The sequence below is a fragment of the Lissotriton helveticus genome, chromosome 3_1, assembly GCF_964261635.1.
Source record: "Lissotriton helveticus chromosome 3_1, aLisHel1.1, whole genome shotgun sequence".
In the NCBI taxonomy this organism is placed as follows: Eukaryota; Metazoa; Chordata; class Amphibia; order Caudata; family Salamandridae; genus Lissotriton; species Lissotriton helveticus.
This window is the reverse complement of record NC_136061.1, coordinates 998,003,205-998,016,646: the sequence shown is the minus strand read 5'-3', so window position 1 is coordinate 998,016,646 and position 13,442 is coordinate 998,003,205. Positions and strand designations below refer to the sequence as shown.

At 41.0% G+C, this 13,442-nt stretch overlaps 1 protein-coding gene across 3 annotated transcripts in view; it reads right to left on the bottom strand.

The window, feature by feature from the left end:
- The window catches only part of PRKRA (protein activator of interferon induced protein kinase EIF2AK2), a 152,567-nt gene that overhangs the window by 83,895 nt on the left and 55,230 nt on the right, over nucleotides 1-13,442 (bottom strand). For 2 of the 3 annotated variants that reach the window (XM_078681504.1, XM_078681502.1), the window contains one exon: nucleotides 1,804-1,921. In XM_078681504.1, coding sequence (XP_078537630.1) covers nucleotides 1,834-1,921 — 88 coding nt within the window. In that variant the 3' untranslated portion in view covers nucleotides 1,804-1,833. Of the gene's footprint in view, nucleotides 1-1,803; nucleotides 1,978-13,442 lie in introns of all 3 variants that reach the window. The other variant, XM_078681505.1, reaches the window with a different exon arrangement.

The window sequence follows — 13,442 nt, the reverse complement described above, 5'->3', positions numbered from 1 at the left end:
ATAATGGGGGAAGGGAGCCACCTGATCCATTGGTCCCCTTAAAACAACTTTGGGAGGACGGTCTGGGGTGTGCCCTCTCGGACAAGGAATGGACGGCCGTGTTGGATGGTCCAATGCACGTCCCTCGGAATCAGCGCTTTCATCAGATTCAGTTCTTTATCCTACACCGGGCATACCTTACTATAGCCCAGATTGATAAGTATTTTCACTGCACTGACTCAGTCTGCCCCACATGCCATTTACACATTGCTGAACTACTGCACATGCTATGGCATTGCCCCGCCCTGGTGGGAGTTCTGGGCTGACACAGCGACCACTCTGGCCAGTTGCACTGAATGTGACATCCCTTTTCACTGGGAGCTATATATTGTGCACCTCTTTAAGAGGGACAAGAAAAACAAGGTCACCTTCTGATTCCTAGACCTTGGCCTAGTTACAGCAAAACGCCCAATCACTACCAATAGAAAACACCAGTGGCCCCACATGCAATGGCCTGGAGCTGCTCTCTGCTCAACTGGGCCAGAGCGGGGGGTGTGGCCCTGCAGAGGGAGGACCTGCTGGGACTTCACACATTTTCCCTAGCCAGTAGTTGGGGGCTATTGTGACTGATCTACAGAGACTCCCAAGAGGGGATGGGAGAATAGGCGGTCCCAATGTCGCAATTTGAGGCACTTCCGTGGTGATACCGGTGGGGCAGAGTTCCACAATTTCTGATCAGCCAGTTATCACATAGATTTTTAGCTCCAGCTACAAGCAGATAGACCTCCGATGTAGTACTCCACAGTAACAGGTCACAGGCGGTTATCCCTCCCCTCCATTGACTTACTTTGTCCTCATTTTGTTGAACCCTACTCCCACTGTTCAAATATGTGACATAAAAGACATAGACCATAGACAAGACACATATCACATGGCCATAGCTAGCTTTTATTGTTACAGGCATGCGACCCCTTGAAATAGTTTCCTTGATTTTCTCATGCATGCCAGGCTAAACACAGACCAGCACCACTGTACCAACATCTGAAGGTCTCTAATGTGTTTTATTGGGTATGATGTCACTAAACTAATGTTGTTCATTATGAAATGTCAATAAAAAGTTTTAAACAAAAAATCAAAGGCATATGTTAGAATCAAAAGCATTGAAGGGCGGATTGTTATTTCTCTATTAAAGCATATATATCAGAAATGTTAAATGACGAATGTAGGAAATTATTTTAGTGTTAGTTACTGCCCATGACAAAACCTAGAGGGAGAAGATTGGTTAATAAAGGTAGACCCACATTTAAGACAATGGGCACAACTTTTCCACTACACATTTTCAAAAAGGGAATAAGGGGAAAGACCCCATTATCTGGATTAAAATTTCATAAGGGCACATCGCACTTAAAGCATTGTTCTTAAATCATTAATGGTGCATAGCCCACAATTTGCCCACAATTTGGACACGTTATGAACACAATCTACAAGGGTTTCTTGTCTGTGTTTCATCTGGGTTTCATCTAAAATGCCTTTGCCAATTATTACATTTTTTGTTTTTTCACTATTTAAAGTCCTTTTACTGCGTTTCCTATCCAGTGAATGGCAATTAATTTAGCACTGCAGGCTAATCTGTGTTCTGCACATAAGGCAGTCAGGCATACAATAAAGAACTGACCGGCCCAAATTAGCATGCAAAGGAATATATTAGCATGCAGAGGGAATAAATCCACACCTGCTAAATTAGACAGCGAATCAAACTAAAATTAAGGCATGAGCAGGAGAACAAGATGTTATGTGCATAATGTGTGATAGAAATAAGCATACCTGTTTCTCTAAACTCTTCTACTCGGCATGTCATTGTAAATTCTCTCTTGTGAGGTGGTCCAGACTCCTGGGCAAGTGAATATTCAGGTAGGCGCCATCCCTTTTTAACTGCCAATTCCTAAAAATGGATTATATATTTATATAGACATTTATGTATCAGTTAATAAAAGAGGACTTCATTTCTTATATTAAAGATCTAGATACGAATACAAACTAAATAAGGTGGTATTGTCCATTTATGTCTATAGGTTACTTACCTGTAACATTTGCTTTCTTTGATAAGTACATCTAAATTCATAAACATTGTATCTACCCATCCATAAGTAGGATCTACGAACCAGTTTTCAAATTAGACAAAATACTCCTTATGTATTAAGAAAATATTGTTTAGCTAAAAGCAACATTTTCTATTTATCTAATCAAAATCCATGCATGAATACATCGAACGAAAATGCCAAATTAAAAAAAGCGCGTTTGAGGTAGGTGGTCGTGCGTTGCTGAACAAATCCATTTCATGTCTTTAAAAGAGATACAAAATGACAGCAAATTGCTTTCATAGGCATGTATAACTCTAGATAAAAGATAAAATTGTCCCAGTAAACAGAATCTTTTAAAAAAGGAAAGTAAAACACACCCAACAATTTAGTTGGATTTTCTAGCAGCCAGCAGAATCTTGTAGCAAAGAGATTGCAAAGTGAAAGTCATCGATTCACACTGAAGAAAAGCAATGTCATCCTAACTTGGTGGGCTCCAAGATGGAAAGAAACATACTACCCCAATGTTATAAGCCTAATTCTTTGTACTGGACTCACTAAAGCCCAACTTATCGAGCAAAGGATGCCAAGAGCCGACTAAATCCAGTAAATGTGTGAGCCGGAGCAAAATCTAAAACCAGAGAGGAATAGAGTCAAGTACAGTTCGAGAGTTTTTCAGCACTACAGGCAAAACTGGATTTCTCCTCTGGAGCATTACTTAGGATAAAAGAAGGCCCTTTTCTGATCTTTAATTGTAAGCTGCCATCTCATGGTGGTGGTACCTGAAAGCTACTGCTGCCTTGTCATTTCTTATGGAAGAGACAGCCCTGTACTGAGTACGTAGCAATGGGCAGTAGAAACCAGTTTGATGTTTAGATAAAGGAACCAAATGACATCACAAGCCGACCTGTGGCATTAAGGCAATCAAGAGAGGTCCAGAACCAAGTGTGGACACTACTCACACACCTGGAAAAAACTTCTTCACAATGTGAAGAGAAGTGCATAAATCGGGGGGAGGTGGAAGGACGAACATAATAAAAAGTTAGCCTTTTTGTTCAACAGTCTGCATTAAAACGCTGCAGAGAAATCAAACAGTACTGGTAATTTCAAAGTCCAGTTTTGCAATTTCGAGTATTTTGTGCGTCTGTGTGCATTTGTGTGTCTGTTTTGTCCTGGCAGTGCGCTTTGGTCTGTGTAAAGGTATTTGCATATGTGTATTTGTGCACGTGTGTTTGTGTACGTGTGCATCCACTCATAGTATGCCTGTGTGCGTTTGGGGGACCATTTATGTCTGTGTTTGTGTCAGTATATGTATGTATTGGTCGGTTATAAGGCTTGTGTGTGTACGCCAAAAACAGCGAAAGTCAACCACAACCGTAGCTCCTATGTTCCAGGAATACCCATTAAACTAAGTGCAGTGTAAAATAAGTACCAAATATTGCTTTGTGTTACTGGCACCAGATGAGTGCTAAAGGATCTTTAGAAAGAGTTGCCATGCAGGGCACGGTTTTACATCCACTGACACAACGCAAGCAAGCACTGTTATAAACACAGCAGCTAGGAACATATTCAACCCTCAGCCAAACGCATTAAATATAAAACAACAAAGAGAGGAGACACAATATGTTTTTCTCTCCACTGGTGAATTATTCAAAGTTCATTTCACCAGCAGTCAGCGGCGCATGTAAAATGCAAATGATGAGTTTAACCAACAGGGGGTGTCAGGCATGAATGTGACTTCTGGTGTACTCCAGCAAGAACTAAAAGCCCTCCTTGAAACTCTTCGTGTACTGCGAAGAAAAACAGTGTTTTACTTTTACAAACGCAGAAAGTAGGTGGTTTTAACATAAATTGAATGGTGTATTCATGAAACGACATCTTGAAGAAGGCATAATCAATTAACTGCTGATGGTTTTTGATCATCTGCATTAAAAAAAATATATTCTTGCGCCAAAAAAACGAGTGACGAGAGGTGCGCACGCTTGCGAGCAGCAGGCCGAAGTGGATGCCTGTTTGTGCCCCAGGGGGACTGCTGAATGAGAGTGGTGAATTGGCCGTGAAAGTGACGCGGCAGCGAAAGTGATCACGGGCTGCAAGGGTGCCCTCGAGATGGCACCTGTGCTCGAAAGCCAGATGGCGGCTGTGCGCGAGCTCGCGTGCGTAACCGCAAGCTTGTTGCCAGCAAAAGCTGTGGTAGCACTTTGAAAACTCCATTCCTAAATGTCACACCAGAGCAGCGCATGCGCTGGCTCAGGCGCGACCTACAAATGGACACCGCATGCAATGCAAGTGAATGCAAGTGACCACACAACACCAATTTTGCAATGTTTTAGGTTAGTAACCTTTCAGGATGGCTTCAAGAGTGTTTAAGGCCACTTCAATGCCATTACACTGAGGAAAAATGGCTAATTTTTGTTTAATGCATTGCATTGATTGAACTGTTTTGGGCTACCTGAAACACTAACTCAATTGTTATAATGGATTGAAATGTCATTCACCTACTGAAACACGGCAATATCACAATATCAAGCAAAAATCTTGGCAGCTTGGTACTTACCAATGAAAAGTAACATTCAACTGCTGATCTTTCACGTGACAAGTCAAACGTAAGCATTTTAAATGCTTAAGCATTTGCTCTAGCACGCCGAGACAATAGACAGTGTCAAGATGAGACTCTAGCTTCTTTTTAAAATATGAAACTGGACATCTACTAAGTGAAACAAGAAGAGGGGGCGGGGCTACATGTGTATAGAAAAATACTGGGTTCAGGAAGACAGGGTTGGCAAAACTACAGACAGACCATTTTAATTCCCAATACCTACACCTCCTACTTAGCCATCAATTAAAGGAACATCAAGAACCTACAGACAACATAGATCACAGTCACAAAATTTAAGTGGAAGACCCTTCACCCAGCAAAGCAAACACCTAGGTCTACTGCTAGCAGGCTACAGTTCGAACCCCCAAGTCTCTTTAGGAAGGAGGAACCCATCCAAGGTTCTACAACCAACAAATGTTCCGAAACATACAGTCTAAACAGTCCAAACTTTAAGCTCACTATAGGGCACTCAATTTCTGGATATTTACTTTCATTTTAGGCATTTCAGTTTGCATTTACCCGTATTTATTTTTTTGGCTACTCTTATAGTGTTTTCACATATTAATTGAATGAAAACATACGGCTGCAACGAGTTTACACATTTCCTTAGTTGATAAAACAACACTTGCACTTCAATAGCTGATGGCTACCAGCACGTATACAATTCACACGTGAAAATATCTGTGCTGCGGTACAATCAAATGCACATACTAAGTTTTTTAAATCATTAGCTGATCTAGTCTTTTACTTAACTCAATATCAAAAGTCTGAGTCTTGGCTGACAGCACTGAAAATCAAAAGTCAACCAATCTTCAGATTCTCTCATGTTTCTAAATAGAGAAACAGGTGATTTTCAGTCTGTCTCAATCTTTAAAACATGTAAAAACGGAGTGCCTTCATTTGAATGCACGCCACTTGATACATTATTCAAATGGAAGCCTAGAGCGGTGTATTTATCAGGAAATCAGTAAAGGGAGGCGAGACCTAGCCCTGCAGAACTCGACATGTAAAGCATTTTGAGGTTGACAGTACAACCGCCAATCAAGACTTACTTTTTGGTAAGAAATAAATTAATCCTGGATTGAGTAGCTCCTACGGCAGTGGAGCTACTCAACTCCACTTGGCGCTTGCAGCCCTTTTGATCTTTACATGCGCCCCCCCGTGAATAGCATTGAGCAATAATATTCAGAAAAAAAATTTTAAACTGGCAAGCATTCATTAACCTGCCATTAAAGGCTTGCCGGTTAATATACATTTTTTAGACCTTACATAGTCTCCGACCCAACCAGATCCCCTACCGCCACCCTGCTGGCATCAATGCGACCCTCAGTCCCACCATAAACCGTATTTTGTGGCCCCATAGCAAATGTTTGTGAGTACTCATGTCCTATAGCCTAAGAGACTCTGCATCATAGTAAACTACTAAATGTAACCTTCAAATATCAGTATAACAAATCACTTACTCCAGGGCTGGGCAACCTACCACTACCCAAGAGGGCCAACAAAAATCTACTCGCCCACTCACGATGGCAAGTAAGATTTTATCAGGTCGAGCTATTTATAGGACCAACTCGTCTGTTCTAGGGGGTGAACTTATACAGGAAAGAACAGGCGTTCTGTTCATTCAGAAAATGAATGACCAATAAAAACGCCTTTAAAACTCATCTTCAGGGGTATACATTGAGTCCAACTTTTAAATGTTTACATCACTTCCCTGGTTCAACTGATTAGATCCTTCGGGTCCTCAGTGAGCCCTCACACCAATGATAGCTAGTAAGTGATATGTCATCTGATTCCGTTAAAGGGACTGCTCATTTCAAGGTATGCATGAATATCATTGCAAGAATGGATGAACCTAAACTTTTTAAAACTTAACTCTGATAAAACCGAGGTCTTGCTGTCTGGTAACAATGACACCTTTTGGAACAGGACCCCTTGGCCACCCAACTTATTACCCCCACCGGTAGAGTAGTCTGGTTATTGGTTGATGAACACCAACCAGGTAACACCGTCTCGTTTCATATGTTGAGCTGAATAAAGCAGTTCCCAACACTTGGCATCTCTAAAATCGATTACTGCAATGCATTATTTGTAGGATCTCAAGAAGACTACTCAAACTTCAGACGCTCCAAAATGCAGCAGCCTTGGTTCTTCTAAATCTTCCAAAATTCTGCTCCGTCATCAGCTCATAAGAAAGTTACGTTGTCTTCCTATCAGATTATGCATTCAATTGAAAGCACTCATCTGGGACCACAAAGAGGGTCCATACTTTCTTCAGGACCAAATGGTGGAACCTGCACCCAGACCACCTGAGAATCCAAGATAACTTATTGAAATTCAGGAAAGAGCCAAAAACATGTCTGTTTAAATTAACTCTCTAATTGTATATTTTAACGATCTCAAAACACGGATTAATCATGTCAGCGGTTCTGCCATATCTAATATCTTCTGTGCTGATCCGGTGACGTAAGATGCTAGCACCAAGGTGCCTTTTGGCGTTAGCACGCTCTATAACAGCCCGCATAACATATTTGCAGTCTGTTCAAGGACAGAGGTCGTATGTTGTCTATTCACTAATTGATGCTTCTCTTGGAAAACTGAGTTTACATTTCTCTCTCTTATTACAGTTAAGAGGTTTTTGTCAAGTGATCCGACAATCATTGTGAAACAAATGGTTGTAAGATCTATTAGTAAAAAGCTGACATTTAAACAGCTTGCAAATAGTATAAATATTTCAAAATATATCAAAGTGTTGTGAACAGCTCACAAGCTGAATTCCCGCATTAGAAAGTGCTCTCCTTTGTGATAAAGAAGAAAATGGTGGCTCAGCGTATTAAAACATTTGCCAAGGATTGCATAAATGTAAACCAATTATTGGGTCAATAGCATTATAATCGGGCGGAGTGGTTCATTTAAGTCACTACACCAGCGGGTATAGTAACTTATTTTTCAAAGCCCAAGATCCTGGCCCTTTCAGTTACACACAAGCAGCCAATAACCAGTCACTTATTTCATCTTCCAATATCGAATCTGCTAGAAAATACTGCAGTTAGAAATCGGAGATACTGCTTGCTCCAAAATTCTGCGGAAGTGCAATAGACCTTTAGACTATTAAGTAAACAGCACGTCACTGTTGCCTCGACACAGTAAAAGACAAATCCAGAATTGAGCAAAAAATACACAAAAATGTCATTTAGTGCTATGCGTTAATGAGAAACGCATCCTCGCATACATTTTCGATCCAAGCGCATTTTGCTCTTAAAACAAAATAGCACGAAAAAACAGGTGATCAGAACACGACTAGTTGTTGTCCGTGTTGTTCGCAGTCTCACCCTACTTCGATGCTAAAATGTTGCCAGAAAATCAACACAGGATTAGACCTGGTCAACAAGACGCGTCTTTTAGCCTGAATGTTTTGGCCACGAACGGGCTGGGCTCCACCGTTTGCCTTTTGATTCCATTTGAAAGCACACGCAATCAAACTGCCAAGTATATGTGTAAAGAAAGATCTCATGAATAAACGACCACAATTTAAAGCAATACTGCAGGATCCCGCAAAACACTAACATCCTCATTTCCCCGTGACTATAAATCACTATCAAAATCCAAACTGCAAAACGTGCGCGATTCCTCCCCGACTCGAACAATAAAACTAGCTTTCCCAAACAGCAAGTTCGAATTATGTTTGGGAACTTGAGGAAAGATTAATTTGGCTCTCCATAACAAGAAATCCCACGCAAACATTATTAAATAAGCTAATAAGAACAGCGCTCCACATACCTACAACTATCATCTCGGCAGCCCCACACGGCCGCGAAAGTGATCGCGATCAAGCACGGTGAGGGAGGAAAGATGTTAAACAAGTCTGGCGCGAACAGGAGTTGTGTGCGCGTGCGCAAAAGTGAAAGAGATCAGCAACAGCGCGCGCTTGTGCACGTAATAGCAAGCTGGTGGCCGACAAGCAGCACTTGAAAAACCCGCTTACTAAATGTCTCGCTAGATCAGCGCATGCGCTGGCTCTAGCGAGACCTAAAAACAACATAAAAAGTGCAGTATTGATTCTTACAAAACAAATGGCAAAGCCAATAGCTCTGGTACAAGTCATTATAGATGTCCCTGTTGTGTCAGAAGCAACTGCTTGAAATTCTTTAAAAGGCTGCAGTCCTTCAAGACTTTACTAGATGTTCCTCTTGAGGCAGAGTAAATAACTTACAAAATACTTTCTCAAAGTTGCAGTATCTTAAGTCATTATTAGTTGTAGCTTGAGTACGAAGCAACAGCTTGTGGTCCTAAATCAGGCTGCAATGCACCAAGACATTACTATATGAGCTACTTGAGTCAGATCCAAGTGCTTGAAGCCTTCACAAAGCTGTATCACCTCAAGTTGCTACTAGATGTCCCTTTCGAATTGGATCCACCTGCTTCATATGGTTCAACAAAAATTGCACATATACACGCTTCCTACTCTACTTATTTGTGCATTTTTTTGAAGGATAAACAAATATACCAAATTTGGCTTATGATTATTCATAGTTGCAGTATTGGCTCAATGTCATGATTAATATTGAACACTTGTGACAACAACCTAAAACCCATAGATAACAGCAGTTACTGGACAAATATAAGTGCCTTCAACCTTATTCCGATCAACCTGTTTTTCGACTGGCACTATACATGTGTGCCACTAAATTATAGCTGCTTACAGTAAAGTCAGTCTAGGACTCACGTACTGACCTATGATGTTCGCTGTGTTCGAAAAAAGAATAACAGACCAATGTTAATGAGTTTGTAAAGTGCGCTTATACCCAAATAAGCTTCTTAACGCTAACGGCAAGAACCCTAAGCATTGTCAATAATCAAATAAAAAAGCTATCCAGTCCTTTAAGGAGTAGAGGCCCATTGGTCTAAAGAAAATGCCAGGGTTTTAGATTCTTCCTAAATTTCAAAAGGTTTAATTAAGCTCATAGGTGTTTTGGCAATAAATTCCACCATTTGCTGCCGTATAGGTAAAGCTTCATCCACCCCAGTAGGCGTTTCCTATTCTGGTTACTTGTACTTTATTGGCAGTATAAGATCGTAAGGTACAGGGGACCAGATAAACATTTTTTGCAAGAAGAATGGACCATCTTGATGTAGTCTCTTATGAACACAACAGAGCGGTTTGATTTGAATGCGCTCCTTAATTAGAGGCCAGTGAAGTACCCTGATGGAATTGGAAACTGATCAGAATTTTGGTAGATTCAGCAGAACGTTCGCTGGCGCGTTTGGCAGAGTCTGTTATTTGTTAAGAAGACGTACTTGTCATCCTACGAAGTGTTTTACAAAAATCAATTTCTAATATTACCAAGGAAATGTTTACTGCTTTTCTGTACTAAAAAATGATAATATCTTTAAGATTTGAAGAAGCAGGAAAAGATCAACGGATTTGAATGTTCTGGGAAGGTTAATCTATTAAACACAAGGAGATGATGGACAGAGCGCTGAAACTTTTCAGACACTCACCCTCAGTCACAGATCTGGGTTAAATCCATCATCGTTTTTTAGCTCACTTTGCCACCCCAGATCAGCCACAGCTATATGCAAATCGGCCTGGACCCAGTGCCTCATGGGAACAGTCCAGCCCGAACTGCCAAGCATGTCTTCCATGGACCGGAAACAAGCATCCTGGGACCAGTTTCGGGCTAACAGCCCTCATCAGCCTGGCTAGCTTGAATCCAGTGGCAAAGTGAGCAAGGGACCGACGTCTAGGCATATCCTGCCAACTTAGGGTGAACAAAGCAAACCAAAGGAGATGATGACGGAGCGCTGAAACTTTTCAACTTGGCTCAATGGTTAGAGCGGCAGACCCTGATGCAGAGGTCTAGCCCGGGACCAGGGTTCAATTCCCCGCCTCGGCGGGTCTTGGGCTCAAAATTCCACGGACCTGATAATTCTCGCCTCGGTGCCTATTCCAATCATGGAGTCCCACTCTGCAACTCTGGGCAATAGCTTGCTTAATCTCCACAACGGCCCCCACAACGCTAAGGATGCCTGGCCTCCACCTTGTGGGTGCCCAGGAGTGGACACCTCACAGGGAAAGCCAGGATGGGTTCCACAGCGGTATTCGTACAAGCGCCTTGAGACCCTTGCGGGTGAGTAGTGCGCTATACAAGTATCAATTTATTTACAAGTTACCCCCAGTCACAGATCTGGGTTGAATCCATCATCGTTTTTAGCTCACTTTGCCACCCCAGTTCAGACACAGCTATATGCAAATCAGCCTTGACCCTGTGCCTCTTGGGAACAGTCTAGCCCGAACTGCCAAGCTATGTCTTCCCTGGATCGGAAACAAGCATCCTGGGACCGGTTTCGGGCTAACAGCCCTCGTCAGCCAGGCTAGCTTGAATCCAGTAGCAAATAGTTGACTGGTGGTGAGTGTCTGAAGGGTTTCAGCTCTCCGTCCATCATCTCCTTGTGTTTGGCAAGGTTAATCTATTGTCAAAAATGACACCCAGATTTATTGCCTTCTGAACCGAAATTTGTAGCAAACCAAGATTAAATAGCCACCAGGTGGAGTTCCAAAAAGTATTGTTGTTGACAAACATTAGCACCTCTGTTTTTTCAGAGTTAAGCTTAAGAGAGTTCTGTTGCATCCACAGAGCAATACTGTTCATGCATGTGCTGAACTGCAAAGCTTCTCTTTTTGGATTAGATGAGACTGCTACGACTAACTGTGTATCATTGGCATATGAACAGACGAAAAACAAAAAATGTTCTGATCAACTGAATAAGCGGGGTGATGTATGCATTAAAAAAAAGAGTTGGACTTAAAGAGGACCCTTGCAGGCCTGCACAGGGTAGCTTAAAAGGAGTAGGGGTATATCCTTCAAGCATGACTGCTTGCTCTCTACTGGTAAGAAAAGATGAGATCAATTTGAGAGCCACTCCTTTTATGCCTATCTTCTCAAGACGATTAATTAATGTTAGGTGGCCAACTGTATCGAATGTGGCTGATAAGTCTAATATGAGAAGACAAGAGATGATTTTTTAATCAAAGGTAGGATGGATGCTTTTTTCCATGTTGTCAGGAAATTACCCGAATTCAGTATCTTATTTATGATACTGGTAAGGTGGGCAGCGATTGTATCGGAGACGGGATAGAACACTAAAATGAGGATAACACTGGAGAAGAAACAGAACAATTTCTGTCTGAAATGTCAATATCCATGATAGTATCTGGAATATGACCTTAACTGATGGGTTGACTTTGGAAGTCTTGAAAAATAGTAGTAACTTTACTAAAGAAGAAACTAGCTACTTGGTTTCTAAATTCTTGACTAGGTGTGACCTTGTTTGGATCTTGAAAGGTTGAGAGGACTTGCTAGCTGCTTTTATTTGATCTGTGAAGAAATTTGTTTTGGATACTTTAATCAGCCTTTTATATTCCTCTATAAGATTTGTATATTTTAATTTATCCTCTTGACTATACTGCATTCTCCATATCTGTTCCTGGGGCCTACATTTTTTCTTAAGGTCCCCAAGGTCTTGTGAGAACCATGGGGCAGAAGGAATTTTCTGATAAGTTATACTACTTTTTCGGGGAGGTTAGCTGAGACAGCCCATTGTTTATCCATGAATCAAATATAATTGAAGCTTGTTCTAATTCGTCATTAGCTGCTGGCAGTATTTAAAAAAATAAAAAATATCAAAATTAGAGGTGCCATTTTTTTCCATACCCCGTTATTACTCACCACTTAGGTTTTGGCTTGGTCGGTTAGGAAAATAGGGATATTAAGTTTAAACAGAAGAACTTTATGATCCGTCCAGATCAAAGGTAGCAGTTTATCAATTCTAATGTTTGACTGATTGGATAAAATACCATCCTATCTAGGGCCAGCAGTGTGACTCGGCTGTTGAAATAATTGTTTAAAGTCAAAACTGACAAGAATAACTAGTAGCAAGTCTGTATTTGTATCCTCAAAACATTCCAAGTGAAAAATGTTATTACCTAGAAAGTTAAAGGTGGGATAGTAAGTACATGCTTCCATAAAGCCCACTAAAGTTTGCAGAAATGCGATACACAAGTAATCCATTAAGAAGAAAGGTATTTTAAATTTTTTGCGAGAAAAGTAAAGCCTCAGAATGTAGCTGAATGAGGGGTTTATATATGGTTTTTATGTCATTATGATACATGATGGCTAGGCCACCACTTCTCCTTTGGGGTCTAGCCAGTCGAATTAAGTTATATCTACTTGGTAGACGATTTATGAGATCTGTCAGATGATTCATCAGCCCATGTTTCTGTCAGAAAGGCAATATCAGTATTGTACACAATAGGTAAAGACATTCGATGAAAGATCATTTCATTTAATGTATGCATTTTTACAGTTAATTTATTTTTCTTGAGGCTGTCAAGACTTTACAATTTTGAAGTTCCTCAAATGGATACGAGATGTCCCACTAAAGTTCGATACATAGCATGAATCCTTTAACAAAGTTGCAATACTTTAGGTTGTGGCCTTCTCGAATTATATCATACATGTTGAGCTCTTCACAAAGATGCATTTCCTCGAGTCAAATTACCACTAGATGTCACTCTCGAGTCAGCTGTAACTGCTTTGAATGACCAACAAAAATCTGAGGGGTACAGAAATACTTTAGCTGATCGAATGCTTGAATGATTTATATTTGTTTTCTACAAGATAAATACATATGCCAATGCTGCTTTACGGCACACCTCCCCAAAGGAGGCTCGATGCAAGTTAACAGGCACACAACCTGAACACTACCTCACCTTCGGGCATTAT